Source organism: Cetorhinus maximus, chromosome 3 (genome assembly GCF_964194155.1).
Source record: "Cetorhinus maximus chromosome 3, sCetMax3.hap1.1, whole genome shotgun sequence".
Classification (NCBI taxonomy): Eukaryota; Metazoa; Chordata; class Chondrichthyes; order Lamniformes; family Cetorhinidae; genus Cetorhinus; species Cetorhinus maximus.
Genome location: NC_135881.1, coordinates 49,571,272 through 49,597,777, shown reverse-complemented (window position 1 = coordinate 49,597,777; position 26,506 = coordinate 49,571,272). Strand labels below are relative to the sequence as shown.

The following is a 26,506-nucleotide window of genomic DNA, read 5'->3' as shown; positions in this document are numbered from 1 at the left end:
CCCTAACTTTCTCTCCTCCAAGGAGAACAACCCCAGCTTCTCTCACATCTCCAATTAACAGAAGTCCCTCACCCCTGGTACTATTATAAATGTGGCTGTTAAAGGTCGACAGGACGTACACAATGTTGCAAGTTTTTTAAAAAAATAGATTATAGATATATAACCATTCTAGTCTGTAAACACACTTTTCAGTGTAATATTATGCAAATGGTAACCTGAATGTCCCAAGTTCAAATTCTGGTCTGTGATGCACAGCTGATTTAAACCAAGGAACTGCTTGCAAATGAACACAATTTTGTCCTTGCCAAACCTTCACAATCACGTTGAGAAGTGATCAGGAGTTAAAATCCTGGTTGATTTCCTCCCTCCCACAAAACAGGATTTTTCCACAGGTGGGGTTTGCCATCCTGCCAGGTTGGTAGGAACACGTCCCCCACATCAATCAGGCCCCACAGCCATCTAATGCCCTGAGGAGTGTTAATTAGGTGGAGACAGGACTTCTGCTGCTCACCAGGACAATCTGATTGGTCCACAATTTTATAGTCCCACAGTGCCAGTGGCAAGGACTGGATTACAATCACCAGATTCTAAGTCCCAGAGTCCAGGACCAGGTATGTCCATCTCACAGCAGGGACGCCCAATGTAGAAATTGGGCCCTTGAGAGGGGCACGCTATGCACCAATGATTGGCCACTTAAGGCTCTCAACTGGTGCGAGAAGGGTGGCCCAACCTAGGCCTCACCTGTCCCACTTAAAATTGCAGACAAGTCGGGACAGACTGGAGGGCAGCAGGAAGGCCACCAGGGGAAATTTACAGGCCCTCTCGTCTGCAAACTGCCCACACGGGACCGTAAAATTCTCTAGGAGATTAATTATAGCACTCAAAGTGCTACCTAGGCCAAAATCTGTTGACTCAGAGCAGCCACAAATCAAGTTTGTGGACCTCCAGCCTACATGGCTGAGCATTGTCAGATTGCATTTCCACCCGTTAGACCAATAGGGAAGCCTTTGGTGATTTAACATTAAAAAATGCATTTAAAAGATAAATTCTTAGAAGTTGAAATTCATCAGCTAATCACAAATTACCAATTAGAAACCATTAGCGTTGAAGTGTAGCGCTATATCAGTAAGTAGTGGTTGGATGATGGCAAGTTCCAATTTCTAAAATCTTGAAGACTGTAGGAACCTTTAATGGATTGTAAATTGTTGGCTTTTAAGCTTTCTGTTGTAAGCTTTTCAAAATGCTTGCTGTGATGAAGCTTTCAGTTTAAACTAGCCTTATGTGGAGTGGAGTTAAACCTTGTTACATGCCTGAAATTACAGACAGTTCACTGTTTCAGACTGGACTCCTGTAGGATATGTTACTTTGCTTAAATCTGAAAGTGACAAGTTACACAATTGGTATTAGCAGATAGCTTTCAGATCAGGGCCATACAGCTGATAGACTACAAAGCACAAATTCACTGGGAAGGTAAAAAAATGTTCTTCCTTTGTTTTGGTTAGTCGCTAATGGAGGAAATCTTCTGTATGGCCACGCAGGTTTTGATGAAGTATTCTCATCTGTAAACATATGCCTTAATAAGGCTCTTTCATTACATTCGGTGCACCTCAACAAAAATGTTATTCACTGATACAAGAGCAAAGTACTGTGGATGCTGAAAATCTGAAATAAAAACAGGAAATGCTGGAAACACTCAAAAGGTCTAACAGCTTCTGTGGAGAGTTAATGTTTCAAGTCAGTTCTGACGAGGAGTAATTGACTTGAAAAGTTTACTGTTTCTCTCTCCACAGATGTTGCCAGACCCACCGAATACTTCCAGCATTTTCTGTTTTTCTTATTCACCAAGGTTTGTTCTTGTATTCAGTGCAATGATCTAAGAACTAGGGAGGAAGCACAGCTGTTTCTGCCTGAAATAAGTGGAGCACTTAAGACACAACAAATAGCAACTTTGATATTGATGTTAATACAAATGGACCATGATTATCACGGTTTAGCCAATGCAATCAACTGCCTGTTTTAAACATGTTGCAGACTATACAAGAATTCAAAAGTAATTACACTGTTTAATGTTCTTTTTATAACCCGATATCTTCCCCTGCTTCAAGCAGTGAGGTGTCAGCTGTGGCTCAGTTCATAGCACCCTCACCTTTGAATCAGAGGGTTGTGGGTTCATGTCCCACTCCCGGAAACCAAGAACTGTGATTGTACTCGAAAGAAGTTGCAATCTGTGACTGTTGGTAACTCGAAAAGAGTTTCCCCTGCTTCAAGCATTTATTGAACTTCCCCTCAAAAGCAAAAATGGTCTGCTTTAAAAATTCATCTATGGCAAAGTACTTCAAGATCCAATAATTCCACAAAGAAATTTTTTCGAACCTCACCCCCAAATTGCATCAATTTTGAATCGATGACCTCTCATTAATGGTCCCCTAAACAGAGGAAATAGCATAAATAGGGAAAGACCATCAAATCCTTCCATATTTAAAATAAATATTTAATTGCCCTTGGTTCTTCTTGATGTTAGAGGACTGGTGGCACATCCTGGAAGCACTTGGAAAAATAGTACCAAAAACTTGAAGAAGCAGGAATGAGGGTGAAGGTGTCCATGCACTTGGGAAGGTATTGTAGTTTGGGAAGAAAAACAAAATGGGAGAATACACTCAATGGAAAGATACTGAACGGTGTGGAAGAGGTGATTTTTGGGTTACGAAATTGTCACTCTTTGAAAGTGCAAGTTGATAATGCCATAAAAAAATGCTAATGGCATTTTGGAACTTATAAATACAGGAAGAATGTAAGATTAAGGGGCAATAATAAATTGTACATGGCAATGGATGGACCACAATTACATTACTGTACAAAGATTTCCATTAAAAACCAAACATCATACAGTATAAATTCAACAGAATCATACTGGGGATAGAAAACTAGCTTTAACAAGGACATCACTGTAGGAAACAAAAATAGCTGGAAAAACTCAGCAGGTCTGACAGCATCTGCGGAGAGGAATAGAGTTCACGTTTTGAGTCCGTATGACCCTTCATCAGAACTAAGGAAATAGAGAAATGAGGTGAAATATAAGCTGGTAGAGGAGAGGGGGGGGGAGGGGGGTGGGACGGGACAGGTAGAGCTGGATAGGGGGCCAGTGATAGGTGGAGGCAAAGAAGAGAATGCTAAAGATGTCATAGACAAAAGGGTATTGACGGTGGTGATATTATCTAAGGAATGTGCTAGTGGGGGTGGGGCCAGGGGAAGGGATCGAAATGGGCTAAAAGGTGGAGATAAAACAATAGATCGAAATAAATTTAAAAATAGGTGGGAAAAGAAAAATATCTATTTTTTAAATTATTGGAAAAGGGGGGGACCAGAAAGGGGTTGGGGATGGAGGAGAGAGTTCATGATCTAAAATTGTTGAACTCAATATTAAGTCCGGAAGGCTGTAAAGTGCCTAGTCGGAAGATGAGGTGCTGTTCCTCCAGTTTACGTTGAGCTTCACTGGAACATTGCAGCAGGCCAAGGACGGACATGTGGGCATGAGAGCAGGGTGGTGTGTTGAAATGGCAAGCGACAGGGAGGTCTGAGTCATGCTTGCAGACAGACTGAAGGTTTTCCGCAAAGCGGTCACCCAGTCTGCGTTTGGTCTCTCCAGTGTAGAGGAGACTGCATTGGGAGCAGCGAATGCAGTAGACTAAATTGAGGGAAGGGCAAGTGAAGCGCTGCTTCACTTCAAAGGAGTGTTTGGGCCCTTGGACAGTGAGGAGGGGGGGGGGGGGAGGGGGGGGAGTAAAGGGGCAGGTGTTGCAGCTTCTGTGGTTGCATGGGAAGGTGCCATGGGAGGGGGTTGAGGTGTAGGGGGTGAAAAAGGAGTGGACCAGGGTGTCCCGGAGGGAATGATCCCTAAGGAATGCCGCCGGGGGGTTGAAGGGAAGATGTGTTCGGTGGTGGCATCATGCTGGACTTGGCGGAAATGGCGGAGGATGATCCTTTGAATGCGAAGGCTGGTGGGGTGATAAGTGAGGACAAGGGGGACCCTATCATGGTTCTGGGAGGGGGAGGAAGGTGTGAGGGTGGATGCGCGGGAGATGGGCCGGACACGGTTGAGGGCCCTGTCAACCACCATGGCTGGAAAACCTTGGTTAAAGAAGGAAGACAGACATGTCAGAGGAACTGTTTTGGAACTGCGAGGTAGAGGTCAGTCCGTCAGACAACAACAGCCACGAACGCAGAACACAAAATCCACAAACAGGACCGTCCCGGCAGACCGATCATGTCAGCCTGTTCCTGTCCCACGGAACTCATTTCTTGCTATCCTGACTCCATTCTCTCTCCCCTTGTCCAGCGTCTTCCCACCTACAGCCGCGATTCCTCTCACGCCCTAAATCATATCAACAATTTCCAGTTCCTTGACCCCAACCGCCTCCTCTTCACCATGGACGTCCAATCCCTCTACACCTCCATCCCCTCCGCTTCTTCCTCGAACAGAGGCCTGAACGATCCCCATCCACCATTATTCTCCTCTGTCTGGTTGAACGTGTTCTCTCACTGAACAATTTCTCTTTAAACTCCTCTCACTTCCTCCAAATAAAAGGTGTGGTTATGGGTACCCGCATGGGCCCCAGTTATGCCTGTCTCTTTATGGAGTATGTGGAACATTCCTTGTTCCAGTCCTACTCTGGCCCCCTCCCACAACTCTTTCTCTGGTACATTGATGACTGCTTCGGTGCCGCTTCGTGCTCTCGTCTGGATCTGGAAAAATTTACTGATTTTGCTTCCAATTTCCACCCCTCCATCGTTTTCACATGGTCCATCTCTGACACTTCCCTTCCCTTCCTTGACCTCTCTGTCTCAATTTCTGGCGATAGACTGTCCACCAATATCCATTACGAGCCTGCCAACTCCCACAGCTACCTCGACTACAGCTCCTCACACCCCGCTTCCTGTAAGGACTCCATCCCATTCTCTCAGTTCCTTCGCCTCTGTCGCATCTGTTCTGATGATGCCACATTCCAAAACAGCTCCTTTGACATGTCTTCCTTCTTCCTTAACAGAGGTTTTCCACCCACGGTGGTTGACAGGGCCCTCAACCATGTCCGGCCCATCTCCCACACATCCACCCTCCCACCTTCCTCTCCCTCGAAAAACCATGATAAGGTCCCCCTTGTCCTCACTTATCACCCCACCAGCCTCCGCCATTTCCGCCAAGTCCAGCATGATGCCACCATCAAACACATCTTCCCTTCACCACCCCCCCAGGCATCTTTCCGCAAGGATTGTTCCCTCAGGGACACCCTGGTCCATTCCTTCATCACCGCCTACACCTCAACCCCCTCCCATGGCACCTTCCCATGCAACCGCAGAAGGTGTAACTCCTGCCCCTTTACTTCCCCCCATCTCACCGTCCAAGGGCCCAAACACTCCTTTGAAGTGAAACAGCACTTCACTTGCACTTCCCTCAATTTAGTCTATTGCATTCGCTGCTCCCAATGCGGTCTCCTCTATATTGGAGACACCAAACGCAGACTGGGTGACCGCTTTGCGGAACACCTTCGGTCTGTCCGCAAGCATGACCCAGACCTCCCTGTCGCTTGCCGTTTCAACACACCACCCTGCTCTCATGCCCATATGTCCGTCCTTGGCCTGCTGCAATGTTCCAGTGAAGCTCAACGCAAACTGGAGGAACAGCACCTCATCTTCCGACTAGGCACTTTACAGCCTTCCGGACTTAATATTGAGTTCAACAATTTCAGATCATAAACTTTCTCCTCCATCCACACCCCCTTTCCAGTCCCCCTTTTTCCAATAATTTATGATTTAAAAAAATATATTTTTCTTTTCCCACCTATTTTTAAAATGTATTTCGATCCATTGTTTTACCTCCACCTTTTAGCCCATTTCGATCCCTTCCCCCACCCCCACTCGGGCCATCTGCCACTAGCTTGTCCTGCTGGCTACCCTTAATGTCCCCATTAGCACATTCCTTAGATAACATCACCACCGTCAACACCCCTTTGTCCTTTTGTCCAAGACATCTTTGGCAATCTCTTCTTTGCCTCCACCTATCACTGGCCCCCTATCCAGCTCTACCTGTTCCACCCACCCGCCCCCCCTCTACCAGCTTATATTTCACCTCATTTCTCTATTTCCTTAGTTCTGATGAAGAGTCATACGGACTCGAAACGTCAACTGTATTCCTCTCCGCAGATGCTGTCAGACCTGAGTTTTTCCAGGTATTTTTGTTTTTGTTTCAGATTTCCAGCATCCGCAGTATTTTGCTTTCATCACTGTAGGAGTTCCTCAGGATAGTGTCCTAGGCCCAACCATCTTCATCTGCTCCATCAATGACCTTCCCTCCATCATAAATGTCAGAAGTGGGAATGTTGCTGAAGGATGCAGCATTCCTCAGATGCTGAAGCAGTCCTCGTCCATATGCAGCAAGACCAGGACAACATTCAGGCTTGGGCTAAGCTACAAATAACATTCACCCCACACAAGTTTCATGCAATGACCATCTCTACCAAGAGAGAATCCATCTGTCTCCCTTTGATATTCAATGGCATTAACATCGTTGGATCCCCCCACTATCAACATCCTGGGGGTTACCACTGAACTGGACCAACCATATAAATACTGTTGCTATAAGTGCATGTCAGAGGCTGGGAATTCTAAGGCGAGTAACTTGCCTCCCAACTCCCCAAAGCCTGTCCACAATCTACACAGAAGAAGTCAGGAGTGCAATGGAATCCACTTGCCTGGATGAGTGCAACTCCAACACACAAGAAGCTTGACACCATCCAGAACAAAGCAGCCTGCTTGAGTGGCACCCCATCCTTCACCTTAAGCACTCACTTCCTCCACCACCAGAGCACAGTGGCAGCTGTATGCACCATCTACAGCACTGGTTCCAAGCTGTACATGGCAACCCCAATGGGGGTCAGCACTTGGGGTCGCAAGCTCCCTTTTCACAAAGTCAACAATGGCAAATATGGAGAGAAGGCTCTGGTGGGATAGCCTGGAGCCATTGGATAGATGACAGCTAACAACAGAAAGCCAGTGAGCCCAAAGTGCACTTTAACCTTAGGAAGCAGTTCTAGTGGCAAGTGCCATGTGGGGGCATAGAATGTCCAAGTACCAACTTGGTGCAGGCAGAGGCAGGCAAGTGTAACTCAGTCACTGACTGAGTGCAGAAAAAAGCCAGGAGGGCATGCAGCTGAGCCAGGAAGGTGAGTGGCGGCTTCAAACTTCACTGTGTTTCTGCTCCTGTCTGCCTGTTGTACAGGCTCCTCATCCTAAGCTGGTGACTCTGCTTAACAGGCACTGGAAACTAGACCAAATAAAAAAGGGAGGGGTGGGGGCAGCAGCAGCCAGCATGGTGGTGGAAGAGCACTATGTGTGGGGGTAAGGGGCTTCACTGAGTCTTCTGTCACCAGGGAATGTTGAGAGCTTGGCTGAAATTTACATGAATATATATAACATTTTTACAAAGTGCATTAAAACACAGATTTTCATATTTATATGATGCATTAGAGGAGTTATAATATGCAAACTTTAAAGGCTGTACACTGAATATTACTATGCTGCTTTCTTGCCATTTTGTTTTTGCTGGAGTCTGGAGTTATATTGGAAAATAGTTTGGGAAGCACAGATCAACTAGATGAGCTGCAACAAACTAGCAAATGTAGTCTGGAAAACATATATGTAAAATGTTTTTGCGACAATATGTTGTTGAACTGACTAGGGATAAAAAGTACTTCAGATTGAGTAACGTGCAATGAAGCAGGTTTAATTGGTAATCTCATAGAAAAAGATCCTCTGGGGGAAAAAAAAGTGACTATAATACAATGGAATTCATATTAAGTTTGAAAGTGACACTTTCCAGTCCCAAATGAGTCTTAAACCTAAACAAAGCCAACTGCATTGGTAGGAGGGGAGAGCTGGCCAAGGTTGATTGAGTAAATTAAACTTAAAAAAAAGGCACAGCAGTAGGTAAACAGTGAATTAGAAACATAAAAAATAGGAGCAAGAGTAGGTCATTCGGCCTTTGAGCCTGCTCCGCCATTCAATGTCATGGCTGATCCTCCATCTCAACGCCATACTCTCGTGCTCTCCCCATACCCCTTTACGCCTTTGGAAAATTGTTTCTTTAAATATGTCTCAATGTTCAACAAAAACACATTCAATTAAAAAACAAAAACTCAGCAAGTAAGATCATCTTTAGCTTACTAGGAGAGTTAAGGGTAGCATTAGATTAAAAGAAGAGGTTTAAAACATTGTGAAAAAATAACTATAAGCCTGAGAAATCTAAGTGTTACAGAAACCAAAAAGGGGGGAAAATTGAAGAATAAACTAGCCAAGAATACAAAGAGCAGATTGCAAGAGCTTTGACAAGTACATAAAAAGGTACAAGAGTAGCTAAAGTAAATGTTGGTCCCTTAGAGACAGAGACAGGAGAAATTATCATAGAGAATGAGGAAATGGCAGAGACATTGAACAAATATTTTGCATCAATAATAATACATAAACAGAATTACCTGGAAAAACTCAGCAGGTCTGGCAGCATCGGCGGAGAAGAAAAGAGTTGACGTTTCGAGTCCTCATGACCCTTCAACAGAACTGAGTAATATTAGGAGAGGGGTGAAATATAAGCTGGTTTAAGGTGGGGGGGGGGGAGAAAGAGGATGGGGGGAACAAGCAAGCAGTGATAGGAGCAGATAATCAAAAGATGTCACAGACAAAGGAACAAAGAGGTGTTGAAGGTGGTGATATTATCTAAATGAATGTGCTAATTAAGAATGGATAGCAGGACACTCAAGGTACAGCTCTAGTGGGGGTGGGGTGGAAAGACTAACGACATTAAAGGTATAGATTTAAAAATAATGGAAATAGATGGGAAAAGAAAAATCTATAAATTATTAGAAAAAACAAAAAGGAGGGGGAAGAAACAGAAAGGGGGTGGGGATGGAGGAGGGAGTTCAAGATCTAAAGTTGTTGAATTCAATATTCAGTCCAGAAGGCTGTAAAGTGCCTAGTCGGAAGATGAGGTGCTGTTCCTCCAGTTTGCGTTGGGCTTCACTGGAACAATGCAGCAAGCCAAGGACAGACATGTGGGCAAGAGAGCAGGATGGAGTGTTAAAATGGCAAGCGACAGGGAGGTTTGGGTCTTTCTTGCAGACAGACCGCAGGTGTTCTGCAAAGCGGTCGCCCAGTTTACGTTTGGTCTCTCCAATGTAGAGGAGACCGCATTGGGAGCAACGAATGCAGTGGACTAAGTTAGGGGAAATGCAAGTGAAATGCTGCTTCACTTGAAAGGAGTGTTTGGGCCTTTGGATGGTGAGGAGAGAGGAAGTGAAGGGGCAGGTGTTGCATCTTTTGCGTGGGCATGGGGAGGTGCCATAGGTGGGGGTTGAGGAATAGGGGGTGATGGAGGAGTGGACCAGGGTGTCCCGGAGGGAACGATCCCTACGGAATGCCGCCGGGGGTGGGGTGAAGGGAAGATGTGTTTGGTGGTGGCATCATGCTGGAGTTGGCAGAAATGGCGGAGGATGATCCTTTGAATGCGGAGACTGGTGGGGTGATAAATGAGGACAAGGGGGACCCTATCATGTTTCTGGGAGGCAGGAGAAGGCGTGAGGACGGATGCGTGGGAGATGGGCCGGACACAGTTGAGGGCCCTGTCAACCACCGTGGGTGGAAAACCTCGGTTAAGGAAGACATGTCAGAGGAACTGTTTTTGAAAGTGGCATCATCAGAACAGAAGCGATGGAGGCGAAGGAACTGAGAGAATGGGATGGAGTCCTTACAGGAAGCAGGGTGTGAGGAGCTGTAGTCGAGGTAGCTGTGGGAGTCGGTAGGCTTGTAATGGATATTGGTGGACAGTCTATCATCAGAAATTGAGACAGAGAGGTCAAGGAAGGGAAGGGAAGTGTCAAAGATGGACCATGTGAAAAGGATGGAGGGGTGGAGATTGGAAGCAAAATTAATAAATTTTTCCAGGTCCCGACAAGAGCATGAAGCAGCACCGAAGTAATCATCGATGTACCGGAGAAAGAGTTGTGGGAGGGGGCCGGAGTAGGACTGGAACAAGGAATGTTCCACATACCCCATAAAGAGACAGGCATAGCTGGGGCCCATAGCAAAAAATATTTTGCGTCAGTCATTATGGTAGATGACACAAAAATTACATGCCAGAAACAATAGGTAACCAAGCAGATACTGAACTGGACTAGCCATTTAAATACTGTGGCTACAAGATCATTTCAGGGGCTAGGAATCCTGTGGCAAATAATGCACCCCCCGACTCCCCAAATCCTCTCCACTATCTACTAGGCAGTGAGAGATCCGGAGTGTGATGGAATACTCTCCCCTGCCTGGATGAGTGTAGCTCCAACAACATTCAAGAAGCTTGACACCATCCAGGATAAAGCAGCCCACTTGATTGGCACCCCATTGGCATCCCATCCACAAACATTCACACCTTCCACCACTGAGGCACAGTAGCAGCAGTGTGTACCATCTACAAGATGCACTGCCTCACCAAGCCTCCTAAGAAAACACCTTCCAAACCCACAGCCACTACCATCTAGATGGCAGCAGATTTGGGAACACCACCACGTGGAATTTCCCCTCCAGGGGAAGCCACTCAGCATCCTGACTTGGAAATATATTGCCATTCTTTCACTGTCACTCGGTCAAAATCCTGGAACTCCCTTCCTAACAGCACATGGACTGAAGTGGTTCAAAAAGGCAGCTCACCACTACCTTCAGAAAGGCATTTAGGGATGGGCAATAAATGCTGGCCTAGCTAGCGATGCCCTCATCCCATGAATGAATTTTTTTTAAAAAGAATGAAGAATTTAAAGTAATTAATATCAGTAGAGAAAGAGCATTGGAGAAATTTAAGGGACTAAAAGCCAACAAATCCCCAGCACCTGGTGGCCTGCATCAGACAAAAAAGTAGTTGCAAAGACATTACATGCACTGTTACAGAAATATTCTAGAAAGGACTCTGCGGTTTGGAAGTTAGCAAATAAGAACATAAGAAATAGGAGCAATAGGCCATTCAACCCCTCAGGCCTCTTTGGTTTCTGTAACACTTAGATTCCTCAGGCTTATAGTTATTTTTTCACAATGTTTTAAGCCTCTTCTTTTAATCTAATGCTATCCTTAACTCTCCTAGTAAGCTAAAGATGGATCTTACTTGCTGAGTTTTTGATTTTTAATTGAATGTGTTTTTGTTGAACATTGAGACACATTTAAAGAAACCCTGCCACTCAATAAGATCATGGCTGATCTGCCCCAGGCTGCAACTCCTCTTTCATGCCAGCTCATCACTCTTAACTCCCCAATATTCCAAAATCTATCCATCTCCTCTTTAAATACTTTCAGTGATCTGGCTTCCACAACTCTGAGGTAGAGAATTTCAGACATTCACTACCCTCAGAGAAGAAATTCCTTCACATCTCAGTTTTAAATGAGTGTCCCCTTATTCTGTAACTATTTCCCCTAGTTCAAGATTCCCCCACTAGTGGAAACATCTCAACATCTACCCTGTCAAGCCCCCTCAGAATCTTGTACGTTTCAATAAGATCACCCCTCATTCTTCTAAACTCATGAATAAAGGCCTAACCTGTTTGCCATTCTTGATAAGTCAACCCCTTCATCCCAGGAATCAGCCAAGTGAATCTCTTTTGAACTGCCTCCAATGCCAGTATATCCTTTCTGAAAGACGGGGATCAAAACTGTACACAGTGCTCCAGGTGCGGCCTCACCAACACCCTGTACAGTTGTAACACTACTATTCAAGAAAGGTGGGTGGGAGAGAATCACAATCCAATTAGCTGGCACCAGTTGTCAGGCAAATGCTGGAATTTATTATTAAAGAAGTCTTAACAAAGCACTTAGATAATTATACAATGATCAGACAAAGTCAACATGGTTTTACAAAAGGGAAAGACAAATTTAAGAGTTTTCTGAGAAAGTTACTAGTAGGGCAGATAAAGGGGAACCAGATGTAGTATCTTTACTTGGATTTCCAAAAGGCATTCTATAAAAGGTATCACATGGAGGATTGGTTAATGAACAGGAAGAGAATAAGGATAAACCTGGCATATTCAAGTTGGAAGGTTGTAACCAGTGGAGTGCCACAAGGATCATTGCTGGAGCCTCACTATATACAATCGAAAGGGTCACGTATCAAAGTTTGCTGATAATACATAAAGCTAGGTGGGAATGTAAGCAGTGAGGAGAACAGAGGCTGCAATAAGATATTGACAGGTTAAATGTGTGAACAACAAGATGACAAATGGAGTATAATGTAGAGAAATGTAAGGTTACCCACTTTAGTAGTAAGACTGCAAAAGCAGATTTTTTTTTTAATTGTGTGAAACTTCAAACTGCCAATAATCAGAGAGATTTGGGTGTGCTTGTAAGAGGACACAAAGTTTGCATGCATGTACAGCAAGCGATTAGGAAGGTAAATGGCATGTTGACCATTATTACAAGGAGATTGTAGGAGTACAGATTAAAGAACCCTTCCTACAATAGCACAGGGCTTTGGGGAGTCCGCACCTGGTGTGCTGCGTGAAGTTTTGGTCTCCATATTTAAGGAAGGATATACTCATAATAAATTAAAAGCAAAATACTGCAGATGCTGGAAATCTGAAACAAAAACAAAAATAGCTGGAAAAACTCAGCAGGTCTGACATCATCTGCGGAGAGGAACACAGTTAACGTTTCGAGTCCGAATGACTCTTCATCAGAACTGATGAAGAGTCATTCGGACTCGAAACGTTAAGAGGATATACTCATATTGGATGCGGTACAGTGAAGGTTCACTAGATTACTTCCGGGGATTAAATGGGTATTTTTATTCTTTCACAAGGTGTGGACATTGCTGGCTAGGCCAACATTTGTTGCCCTAAACCTCCAATGGTTAATCCATCAGGCTTCATTGCTTCCACAATAGGGGCCATATCATGATGTAATCATTTGTGAAGACAGGTCTAAATATGGCCTTTTTTTTTGCCATTCACGGGATGTGGGCTTCGCTGGCCGGGCCAGCATTTATTGCCCACCCCTTGATGTCCTTGAGAAGGTGGTGGTGAGCTGCCTTCTTGAACCACTGCAGTTCATGTGCTGTACGTGGTGCCAATCAAGCTGAATAGGTACTGAGATCTGTACACACTTAACCAGATCAGCACATCAACAAACCATTAAAATAAGTCGTACTCTTTTTAAATGTCATCTATGTGACAATTCTGCAGTAAAAAACAATTCGGAATTTGATTTAAAGTGAATACATTGAGAATGTAATACTTACATGTGATCACAAAAGTAACAGCAATAAAAAGATTATCCCTGACTACATCAAAGCACCAGGCCTTTCAGCCCATCATGCATGTGCTGACTCTTTAATCCCTTTCCCTGCTGTTCCTTTTCAAATACTAATTCCCTTTTGAATGATAATGATAACAGCCTCTTGTGATAAAGCAGTCCATGATCTAATAACTATCTGGATGAAATCATTCCTAATTTTCAATTCTTCTGCTGATAACCCTGAGTTCATGCCCTTCTATTGCCAACTCATGAACCACCAAAAACAATATTTTCAAAATATTTCATGATTTTAAGAACTTTTATTACTTCCCCTCTCTGTCTTCTATGCTCGAGTAAAAAAGCCTTTCTACATAATCATAGGCTTTTGACATTTCTAAAGTTCCAATATCCTATCTATGAGGCGCTACAAATGGCTTGCAATGCTCCAACCACAGCCTAATTAACACCTTGTACAAATTCAACATCACCTATGTATTCATTGGCTTACAAATAAAACACCAAATTCCAGACATTTTTTTTTTTTAAACGTGCTTTTCTACCTGCACTCCAATTCTGAAAAACTTATGTACCTGCAACCCTGGATCTTACTGTTCCTCCAACCTCAAGGTTCTTCACCTCTTAAGAGTATACTTTTTTTTCATTGATCTTTCCCCACCCAAAATGTACTAATTCACACTCTTCTACTGAACTTCATACCTTTCTGCCCTAACCATTTACTGGTCTGTTCCATTCTTCCTTACAGTTCATTAAAGTTTAATATTCTCATGTTGATGGTCAAATTATATTTCTATATGGATAAAAAGAGTGATCCAAGCACAGATCCCATATACGCAACACTAAGCATTACTCCGAGTGCAATAAAATTTACCCCTCACTTTCTCTCCATCCACATGACTACATTTCCTCAAATACCAAGTGCTTCAATTTTTTTTTGCAACAAATCTTATGGTATTTTCACAGAACTCTTCTGAAGATACGAAGGAACAGAAAGCAGAGAGTAACGGTGACCAGTTGAATTTTAGACTGGAAGCCGCTTTCACATACACAGGCTTCATTCGCCATCTTGCTGCCGTGAGCAAACCCAATATGATTTGGTCCTCCAATCTCAGAATGGCCTTCTCCCACAAACTCTGAAAGCACTTTTAAAATTATAATGGCAGGATGCAAGAGTCAAAGCAATAGCAGGCTTTTTTTGGAGCTCAAAGATGGAAAGCAGTCTTACAGCAATATACTTCTTAGAGATGCAACTGTAATGTCCCAGAGATAAATATGAAACCCTGGGAGAACTTAAGAGGCTAGTAAAATGAATATGTTTAATAACAAACAGTATGATGGAAATACAGTGAATGACAGAAGTAATTAAGTGCTATTTAACAAGTGTTCACATAAACAACTTTTAACATATGACTGATATACAGAGACACATATTTCGAAGATCCATCTGTGTTGATCATGTCAAGTTTGGATGTGCCTCATTTCTTTCATGTTGTTCTTGGTAGTTTTGTTGTGCTTCTTCTTTTGGGGCTCCCTCTGTAGCATTTGGTTTCCACCTCTAGAGTGTTTTGTTGAGTTATTCGCCATCAATGCTCTCTATGCCCCTCATTTTTCATTTCCATGACTTCTATATTCCTCCCAGTTCTGCTACTTGTTCTATAAACTTCCATTTCACTCTTCCAATTCAGGTCTCATGCACTCTCCCACCCATTGTTTCCCTTTGTTGTCATCCAACTACTTCCTGTCCCCTAAAGCTTCCATTACCAGCCTCTCCTTTTTCCCCTCTCTTCTTTCCACCAATTTAGGGTCCCCCAATGAAGACCTCTCTATACTCCACTACTTTTCTCCTCGTTCATTCCTCAGTCCTAATAAGTCACTGACACATCCACCATCCCTTTGTTACTAAATACATTTTACAGGAAGTAGTTGTTTCAAAGCTTAAGTGTAATTTGCATAACTGTTCCCAGTTCTACCAAATGGAAAAGCAGGGTGGGGGAAGGGTTTGTCAACAAGGATAAGTGGCCAAATAGATGAACCCTAACAGGAGCAAGACAGTGGAATGAACTGGAGGAGGGAGCTGCCCTTGTGGTGTGGCTAAAGTCACAAAGAATAGCCACTGGGAGTGGAAACCCTAAAGACCCAGAGTGGGTTCAATTCAAGATGACAAAACAGGTCCATAAAGGACAAAGGGATAGGATAATATGTTGTGTGCAAGAGGCAAGGCCAGAAAAGCAGAATGGCAATAACAGTCACAAAAAAAGCAATGCACAAAAAATGAAGAAAGCCAGATTACAAGGTACATGGCATACACAAGACTTATTTTCTAACATATTATCTGTATGCATTGTTAATCTTCAATATAGTTCAAATACTGGTTGAGAAAATTTACATTAGGGAAAATATTGTATTGCAGAATGTTACAGTGCATATTAGAAACACATATTCCTTGTTCAGCATTACATGCTAGAATAAGTAGCCAAAGACAATGAGACATTTCCACTAACTACAAAGATCAGGTAACAAGAGAACTACAACAGCTGTTCTTGTAAGAAATTGCTTGTAAGAGTTGCTGCATCCATATAAGTTTATAAAGGCATCCCTATCACGTGGTCATAGCAAGATGCAAGCTTATGTTCAGTTCAAACTAAATTACAAAAGCTCTGCATTCACAAATGAATAAAACGGGACACTCAGAGACCATAAGCACTAAAATATGATTGTCCACATCCCTGACAACAACAGAAATATTCACCATTTCTGGTGGAGACAGCCATGTTTTTGGGCTGTGCCAGTCTGAACAGCTCACATCCACTCTTATCAGGCAAGCGGAGCTTTGCCACTCCCATAGGCCTGTATACATCTATTCCAGCCACCGCAGAAGACATGCAGGCTCTGTTTGAGGAGGAGGAAACCACTATTTACAACTTTGAAACTGCAGGTTCCAGAACTGTTTTCTGAAGATATCCTGGAATATATAGTGCTGGTTCCATGAGTTTTGGAATCCAAACAACTAAATTTTTGAGATGCAGGAAGCAAATTCATGTATATTAAAGTTTGTTAAAGTGTGGAGAGGGGCAATGGCACTTGCAAACAGTGAAATGTAGCTGTGTACCTTATATCTGAAAAAAGATTGGGATAAGTGAAGAGCACTGGCAAAGCCAGCATTGATTCCCAGGGCAACTAGGGGTAGGCAAAGTGTGGGTGGGGGACGATCTTCTTGAACCTTTGCAGTCCAGTAGTTTGTTAAATCTGACTGGCTTGCTAAGAATGTTGCCAGGGTTAGAAAAGTGTAGCTATGAGGAGAGATTGAATAGGTTGGGGTTATTTTCCTTAGAACAAAGAAGGCTGAGAGGTGACTTGATTGAGGTGTACAAAATTATGAGGGGAATAGATAGAGTGGACAGGATAAAATTGTTTCCCTTGATGGAGAATTCTAGAACCAGGGGACACAGATTCAAGATAAGTGGCAGAAAGTGTAGGGGGGACATGAGGAAGAACTTTCTTTAGCAGAGGATAGTAGGTGTCTGGAATTCGCTGCCCAAGCTGGTGGAGGCAGAAACTTTAAACTCTTTTAAAAAGTACCTGGATCTGCACCTAAAGTTCTGTAAGCTGCAGGGCTATGGGCCGAGTGCAGGAAGGTGGGATTAGAAAGGGCACCTGGGTGTCCTCTGGCTGGCATGGACAAGATGGGCCGAATGGCCTCCTTCTGTACTGTAACTTTTCTATGGTTCTATATCACCTCAGAGGGCAATGGACAGGCCATGCTGCTGTGGAACTGGAGTTGCATATTGTCCAGATCAGGTAAGGATGGCAATTTTTTCCCTAAAGAGCATTAATAGTTACAGCTACAGTTACACAGTCACTCCTAAAAGTTTCAGTTTCTTTTTAAACTTCCTTTTTGTTTAAACAAATAAAATTCAAATTCTTCAACTGCCATGCTAAGAACTGAAATGTATTTCTCTAGATTACTAGTCTAGTAACATAACTGCACCACCACTACACCCATTAATATAGTTTGAAAGTCTTAACTAACCACCAGTTTTAGTGGAGGCCAAGGAGCAAAAATCTAAATTATCCTTTCAGCGAGAAGGGCACATCACAGGAAAATACAAGAAAAATTATTTGCCAAGAATTAAACAGATATCCCCATCCACTTCAACTACAAATTGATTTATATTAACTTAACTTCCCATTTAAAGGTTTGGCAACACCGCTGCGTGCAATGAAGTAGTTCATTTTCAGTCACTATCTAATGTAAACAACAGCACTACCATGTGAAGAAAGGACATGGCATTGTCCTCAGTGCCTGAAATGCTCTTGCTCACTTTGTATAGGCACAAAATAATTTTGCTTTCACTGACGTGAATAATTTTTGCAGCTGTTTGCTTTAGTAATGTTAGCTTCCCAATGGTTATGGTCCATACTAATCAGCAGCAGCAGTAAAGCTTCTTCACTTCTAGTATGAAGGTGAGCAAGAGGGAGTTTCAGCTGCTCATTCTGCCAGGACAAATATCAAAAAGGACAATTCAATTGCATGGGAGATCTATTTCCAGAAGCAGTTCTCCAATATGAAATGGACTTTGAAAAGAGCACAGACCGTAAGAGAAATTCATCTCTCAAAACAGGGCAGGGCGAGTTTCTCTCAGCAAGAATTGTTTCATTGATGCTAACAGCCATGTCATTCACAATGAACTCCGTGCATAAACGTGTTATAATGCTCCAGGAGCTGAAATTATCACATGCAACATTCAGTTTATACCACGGCTGCATAATACCTTGGATAACATTTTAAAGAGCACTTTAATTCTAAAATACACTACATTTACTAAACATTACCAAGTACAGATTAATTGTAGACACAGGATAGCCAACTGAAGTTCTCCACTTGTATGCTCACTGGCTAAAGACTTTCCTTTCATACATTTTGATGGACAAAAAAGTCACAGGCCAGTGAGAATGGAGTTTTGCACCTCCAAGCAAGTCATACACCAAGCAAGTTAATTTTAAAAAAAGCTTCTCCTGTTCTATTCATTTCACTGGGTCTGCAACCTAAATCAGAAAAATTACATTTCTCAAATTATAAAATTACATTAAATATATAGTTTCACTGGAGTGAATGTTCCACAGGCTATAACCAGACACTGTTTAATCAGAATTCAAAAGGACTTCGGTGTACTTTTTACAATACAAGAGCAAATATCAACTAGGAACACACCAACCACACAATATTATGCACATTGTTTCAACAAATTTCTGATTTATATATTTTTGAACAAGTTACCAGGACCAAAGTGATTTTAGTCATGCGACCCTGTTCTAACAAAATGTTAACTGTTTTTCTCCACAGGTGTTGTCAGGCCTGAATATTTCCAGCATCCATGACATTATGCTTTTCAATTTCAGTCATGTAGTTCCACGCATGAATTATTCTTAAAATTGTGACTGTAAACAATGTTGGCTTTTGGATCATTGTAAAATAATGCAAATATGCAGTTAACACATCAGAACAAAAAACAACTATATACTAGTACAGTTTGAAATACTTCAAACCCTCATCCACAAGTGTACCTGATCATTGCACTCCAATTTGGAAATAAGAACTGCCTTATTTTCCAGTTTTAAAATGAACCTGAATCAAATGCTCATATTTCTTGTTCGTTCGTGACACCACTAAAATATTTATCAAAGAGTGTTAAAAACAGACAAGACTAGCAAGTCTTATTTTATAGTTGGTTGATATTTTCAACCACATACCTTTGAGTTTTACATCTACAACCACTTCAGAGAATATTCTAAGTTTTCCCAACTATAACCAATAAACCACTCACTCAAAACGCATATTGTTAGCCACTGCACTGGCAACTTATTTCAGCCTCAAAATTAAAAAGGGGGTAAAGTACTTCCAGTATGATATTCATAAAGCAAAGTTTAAGAGTAAAGCTGCTTTCCAGCAAGTGTTGAAAATCTGGACAAATAAAAAAAGACAGACACACTTAGCACAGAAAGAAAACTATCTACACATTGAAGGTTTTGCAGCATAAAGTATATTACTCTTGAAAGCATAATATAAAATATAGTGACCAAAAAGCCCAAAGTTATCAAATCATATGCTATTAGTCCAATTATTATATAGTCCAATTATATTTCATGAGATGGCAGTAGCAAAAGCTCCTCTTCACCTGGGTATATTCACAGATAGTCAACCTTTGCATTCTTGCAAACTTTTCTAGAAGGTACAAATGATCACTGTGTGCTCAGCTGTAACACACCAAAAGGTTGGCCTTAACAGAAATTTTAGAAGTAGAGGTTGCAAGTAGCATTCTCTCTACATGTTCCAGCTTCTATCCAGCTATACGCCTTCCAGTCACCTATCACTTGTCTCTAGGTTACACCCATACTTTTACTGCTGTACCATTTTTTCCCCACACATAACTATTTGGTGAATCACTGGTACTGTTCAGAAAACTATTGTACAGGTGATGGTAAATAAGCATTATCGGCATATACTCTCCAGGTTCAGTGACTATTTAAGAATTAAAACAATTGAACGTGCCCAGAATTTCAAATGTCATTGGACTTAAATCCATCACTACAACAGCGCACCTCTTCAATGGCTTTAGATTTTTATTAGAAAAAACTTCCTTGCCACAATTGACTAAATTAAAATCAGCCTCAAATGCTTCAAAATTAGTATTTTATTAAATTTCAACCTTTCAGCAACATCAATATATTAAAAACACAAATGCCAGGGAGATGTGCTTTTGCACTTGCTGAAATATGATTCCAGAAACAGCAATTCAAACTCGTACATAATTACAGCTGAGACTACTTACGTGGAAAAGCTTAAATCTGTAATACACAAGCCCTGACTAAATCTCTAGAGCATAATCTGTTGAGCCTGGCGGGCAGTGCGCCCAATACAGCAAGACGACAACCAGTAAATAAAAAGCCACAAATCAACTGCCGATCCCTTCGTACATGGCCTTATGTAAAAGGAATAGACCCTTAAATCTCCTTACGATTTTGTTTAAAAAGACACGGAATCTGGTCTCAATCGTACCTCGTCCTTTCCACCAGATGGGTGTTTTTTTCCATTTGCGTCTCCATCCTCCTCCTCATTTGGACAGGTCCTTCGTGTCGCCATCATTTCATTTCAAATTAAAACGAATCCAGATCAGGAGAACATTCCCTTGGCTTGGTACATTGAAAAATCCCGTCAGTCATGAATAGCAACAAAAAAACGCCACAGCCGGATGATAACTCGCCGGTCTACCCGTTCTTCCTCATTGTTTCTTAATGAAACTAGGGGGGGGGGGAAGAAATAGACACAGTCATTTTATTGCAAATAAATCGCATTCGTACCATAATTCATATTCACAACCCTCCTGAAAAAGAAACAGTGATCAGAAGAATGAAGTCAGTTCTCCCAACAGGAGCTTCAGCCTCCTTGCATCAAGCAAGGAAACGCCTTTTTTTTAAAAAAAATCCTGTTACTTGTCTTTTCCGACAGAATTTGCGCTTAATGCTGAACACCTCCCTTCGCCAAGTGTCTTTTAATTTTATTTTCCTTTTTCTCCTCCTCCGATCTCCCGAACCTCCGCAAAATCCCAGTAAAACCGGCGTTTTCCCAACTAAAAAAAAAACAAACGCAAAGATCCGGGAAAGGGGAACAGTTTCAAAAGGAAGATGAGACACATGCAGTCTGGAGGCAGATTTTCACGCTGCTCCCCTACGTGCCGGGAATGGATCTTGACAACTAACCATTTGTTGTGGGTGTTTTAGTTTGATAGATTCGCCCGAGTAGTGAGAGAATGCGATGTGGAAATTATTACCAACAATTACGATCTGCTATATATATATATATATATATATTGTATGGAGTCAAGAAGGGTGGGGATGGGTGTGGTGAAGAGGCAAGAGAATAAAATAACACAACTCAAACCCAGTCACATTTATTGTACTCAGAGGCAGATTTCCTTCTGTGGAGAATTCCCACCCCATCAGTCAGCAATACAAGCGGAATGGGAAAACTATTTCCAGCATCCGCAGTATTTTGCTTTTATCTGGGAAAACTATAATCATCCGCACATACAGCCTTTTATTAGCCCCCCTCCCTCCTCCTCCTCCTTAGTGGGCTGACGTTTAAAATGGGAGGAAGACCCTCTTTTCCCTCCCTCAAGCAGACCTTGTAGCGCTGAGGCCTGGATTTCCCTCAGTCCAGGAGACTCCAGCTGCTGCTGACCCCCAGTTTCGGCCGCACTCTCCCCGCCGCCAGCGGCAGCAGCAGCTCCTCTCGCTCAGGCGCCGCCGCCATGGCTCCTTCAGGGTTTTTTTTCTCTCTCTCTCTCGCTCGCTGTTTGTTGTCAATCGCCGCTCCCTCGAGTCCGGCGGCGCCTTCACCCTCCCTCCTTCGTCAGTTTAACCGGACCCTGAAGCCCGGCCTGCTCCTACTCCTGCCGCCGCCACCAACAGCATCTTCCTCTGTCCGGTTTAATTCTGATTTCTCTCCCTTTCCTCACCGACTCCACGAGCCGCGTGAAAAAAAAGGGAGGAAAAAAAAACATGGAAAAGCCCGAGAGAAAAATCAGCCGCCGGCGAGCGGCCAATCACAACCCGCTTTATAATTACGGCTTCGCCTGTGGACCAATCGTTTGGGGCGTTTCATCCGCTTCACACCCTAGCCTCCCTCACCCCACCCACCACCTCCCCCCCCCCCCCCCCCACCCCCGCTCGCGCTTTCCAACAATTATTCCCAACTCCTGGCCAATAGGAAATGAGCTCGCGCTCGCTCCCTCTGTTCTCCCCCCACCCCAAGTCCAGCCAATCACTGCGGCGCTGCCGCCGGCGCCGCGCTCTCATCCCTCACACGCAGAAGCATTGATGTGCTCGCTCCATCCCTGTTCCATTTCACACAGCGTTACCCTTGTTACAGATTTTGGATTTTAAAGTTTGTTTGCATTGGATTGCTGCAGAATGATTTCCCTCCCCTCCCTTTTTATCTTGGAAACGATTAGGGAGGGAAGTGCATGCAGCGCAGGCTCTGGTAGTCTGTGTGTGTGTGTGTGTGCTGTGATCTTCAGCAGGATGTGAGCTGCATAGAAATGAAGCGGAGGGACGGGACAGTCATTTACTCCAGTTCGCTGACCATTTATTTTCGTGGCAGAGCTTGTAATTGCGGCTTTGCAAGGTTTCGGCACACAACGTTATTTCACAGCATGAAACAGCCCCACAACTTAAATAGAGTTTCTCTCTGATCACTTACACTTCGTTCAAATCATAGCTCAAACCAGCGCTTTTGGTGGTGTTGGTGCAGCATTTATTGATCCTTGATCACATGAAGTAATAACAGTGATTCTTCGTGATGCCCATTCGCACATCCATTCCCCACAGTGATCGGAAAGTCCTCATGTGATGGATTTGCCACTATCCGCTTGACACTCGCTCAGCTACATCACCTCCAGATGCAATTCGCCATGCTGCTCACCATGTATTATTACTATAATGTTCTTGTCTCTTGCAGCGATTTGTCAACGTATTTTAATTTGTTACGCACCTCTCAAAAAAATCGGAATTTCTTCCAGCAATTTCTTATATATCTTGGAGATTCATTTGACTTTCTAGTTCCTTGTCATTTCTTTGTCATTTCTGTCATTTCCCGTCATTTCTTTGCATTAATTCGGTCCTAATTTCTCGCAAAATAAATCGAAATCTCCTCCGAGATCTGTCGCAACACTTCCATCCATCTACTAGCTCCTCGCATATAGTTGCCATAATTGTTCCTTTCTTAGATTCACTCAGGTAATCCAAAGGGCCTTCTTCATCCGAACACAAAAGCAAAATATTTCAAATGCTGGAAACCTGAAAAAAAACAGCAAATGCTGGAAATACAAATCAGGTCAGGCAGCAGCTGTGGGGAAAGAAACAAATTTTCAGATCTGTGACCTTTCATCCGAATCTATCTTGTGACCATATTGTTTAAACTCCTGAAACAGATTCAGCAAGCAGTCTGTTGAAAATTCACCATAACCAAATGTTTCTTTCTGAGGTTTGTTGCTATGGTGAATTAATACACGCCATAAGAGAAGGCATGTTTCAACACAACTGACTTCCAGCTTGTTTTAGCGAATTGATATAATTTTGCACATTCATTGCCCCCTATGTCCCTGTTTATTCCCAATGTAAGTGCACTCCTTAATAAATGAGAAACAAAAATCGGCAAGGCTCCTGTATATATTTTTAGGAATTCCGTACTTGAATCCATCCCAAGGGCACTTGACCGCACATGAAATAAGTTATTCTAATTTTGTAAAGACAACTGGAAGAGGTGAATTTGCAATGATGATTGTAGTTTTGATGCTGGAAAGGGTGCCGGGAGGATAAGGATGATTTTGGAAATTAGGGCCCAGGTCTTTTGGATAGTCAAAAACTGGACATACCTCTCCCCCCAAGATATGCTATGGGACCCCTTGGAATTCCAAATGCAATGACTTCATGGGAATTGCCCAGGAAGTTTGAACTTCAGATGGGCAATTCCCTTGCTCCCTGGAACCCTCCAAAAAAGTCTCCAACTCTGACTTTGAGTGAGAGATTTCAGGCGGTGCCAACTTACTGACCTGGGTAGTTACCCAGGAAATGTTAGACAGATTAAAACCTAGCCTAATACCTGGGTAACTACAGAAATGACACCCCAGTCACTCACACTGACCATCCAACCTCCCACCCCCACCCAAATCCTCCTGATCGTCCAATTCCACCCCCCCCCCCACCCTGACCGACCTGACTAGCCCGACCCAAACTGCCTAGCTCCTACCACCCAACTCCCCCAATCAGACCTGGCCCAACCCCACCACCCTACTATCCTCCCGACGACCCCCGACACCCCCTGACTCGACCTGACCTCACCATCCTACCCACTTACCACCCTACTTCCACCTTACCTCCTTACCCACCTTACTCCACCACTCACCTTACCCACTTACCTTCTCTCCATAGCTTTTCAAAGATGCTTTGGGACATTTAAACCCTTACTTATCAGAATATGGCAGCTAGTGCTGTAAAAACGTGCAGTTTCTGCATGGATTCTTTCTGCTGCTCTCTTCGAGGTTCTCTGCATTGACAGTTCTGCAGGATCCTCTATCGGAAGATTTCCCTCAAAAATCGGAGGAAGGTAAGTGTGAATATTTTGTCTGATTAGGGTCGGAAATACAGGAAATACAAAACTGAACAGAAGATTTTAGGCCTAGGACTTTGTGATCAAAACTGAACTTGTTGGCATTAGAGAAAAGTAAGTTAGGGGGAGATTTGTTCTTTGGTTTTTAAAAGACTAAGAAACACAGGTAATGCAAATACAAACATGGTGTGAGAACTGGAAGTCACATGTTTAAAATGAACTAGAAATTAGAAAATTAGAAGAAAAATTTTTATCACTGGGAGTATTGGACATATGGAAGAAGTTCCTAGCAAAATTACTCTGACAACTAACTCCTTAAGAAAGAAACCAGCTAAATATCTAATTGGAACAAAGTTGGTGAGAGGTATGCATTGAGATGGGCAGATATTTCACAGTACATAATTATTACCTTTTTCTAGAAGGAGGATTGTTGTCTATGCAGGACAGCAAGCCATGGCTAAATAGTGGGTATGCAGGTTTGATTAGTTGTTCTGGAGCTGTCCTTATTTACATTTGGGAACCAGTACTCAAGAAATTAAGTGTGTAGAGTGGATTGTACAAAATCTGTGGAAGGAGCTTGACAGACTGAAAGATCTTTTTACATTTGCCACAAATGTGAAGTTTCCAAGATTTTTGTGTACTGGGACTGTCGTGTTAATTTAGGGTAAAATGAAGGAATGAAGTGGTCATGTGCCCTGTTCTCAATTCTGCCTGATAACAAGCTTGGGTATCTTGACTGTTAAAGATGAAAGGCTGGAGGTGAGGGGGAGGAGGAGTAGGGGGAGGGGGGAGGAGGAGGAGGAGAGGGGAGGGGGAGGAGGAGGGGGAGGGGAGGAGGGGGAGGGGGAGGAGGTGGGGGGAGGGGAGGGGGAGGAGGGGGTGGGGAAGGCGGAGGGGGGAGGAGGAGGGAGAGGGGAGGAGGAGGGGAGGAGGGCTGGGGAAGGGGGAGGAACAAGGGGGAGGGGGTGGGGAGGGGGAGAAGGGAAGGGGAGGAGGGAGGGGGAGGAGGGGAGAGGAGGGAGGGAGGGAGGGGGGAGGGGGAGAGAGGGGAGGGTGGGAGAGGGGGAGGGGGAGGGGGAGAGGCGGAGGGGAGGGGGAGAGGAGGGAGGAGAGGAGGAGGAGTTGGAGGCGGTTGTTGGTGGTGTTGGGGGGGGAGGGGGAGGGGGAGTTGGTGGGGAGGGGGAGTTGGGGGAAGGGGTCCAGGTTGTCTTTATGGGAAGAAGGTGCAAGATATTCACACCTGTAGACAATAGCAAGTACATCTGATGTACACCACTCCGATGCTGAACGTTCAGTGCTCAGCAAAGGACTTAGTTTCACACCCTTACGTCCTCATCTCAATGAATTTCGGGCTCGGCATGATGCTGAACTCTTCTTCCGCCGCCTTCGTCTCTGTGCTCATTTCTTTGGACAGGAGTCCTCTCCCTGTTCAACAGATCCTTTTACGCACCTCCAATATTCTCCTTCCATCTGGACCCCTCCCTCTGGATTCTTACCTTCTCTTGATCTTTTCATTGAGAACTGTCGGCGTGACATTAGACATCTCAATTTCTCTGCTCCTCTCATCCACTCTAACCTGTCTCTCTCTCTGAACTTGCTGCACTCCGTTCTCTCAGGTCCAACCCTGACATTGTCATCAAACCTGCTGACAAGGGTGGTGCTGTTGTTGTCTGGCGCACTGACCTCTACCTCGTAGAGGCTGAGCGTCAACTCGGAGACACTTCCTCCTACCTCTCCCTGGACCATGACCCCACCACGGAACATCAAGCCATTGTTACACATCAAGACTGTTACTGACCTCATCTCCTCTGGAGATCTTCCTTCCACAGCTTCCAACCTGATAGTCTCCCAACCTCGGACGGCCCGCTTCTACCTCCTACCCAAAATCCACAGACAGGACTGTCCCGGCAGACCAATTGTGTCAGCCTGTTCCTGCCCCACGGAACTCATTTCTTGCTATCTTGACTCCATTCAGATCCCCTTGTCCAGTCCCTTCCAACCTACATCGGTGAT

General features: G+C 43.6%; 1 protein-coding gene across 2 annotated transcripts in view; it reads right to left on the bottom strand.

Moving 5' to 3' along the window:
• arhgap21a (Rho GTPase activating protein 21a) overlaps nucleotides 1-21,919 on the bottom strand; it is a 279,776-nt gene extending 257,857 nt beyond the window's left edge. For both annotated transcript variants that reach the window (XM_078538117.1, XM_078538122.1), the window contains exons 1-2: nucleotides 21,509-21,919; nucleotides 20,384-20,625 (exon numbers count right to left, since the gene is read on the bottom strand). In XM_078538117.1, coding sequence (XP_078394243.1) covers nucleotides 20,384-20,470 — 87 coding nt within the window. In that variant the 5' untranslated portion in view covers nucleotides 20,471-20,625; nucleotides 21,509-21,919. The remainder of the gene's footprint in view (nucleotides 1-20,383; nucleotides 20,626-21,508) is intronic.
• Between the last annotated feature and the right edge of the window lie 4,587 nt (nucleotides 21,920-26,506).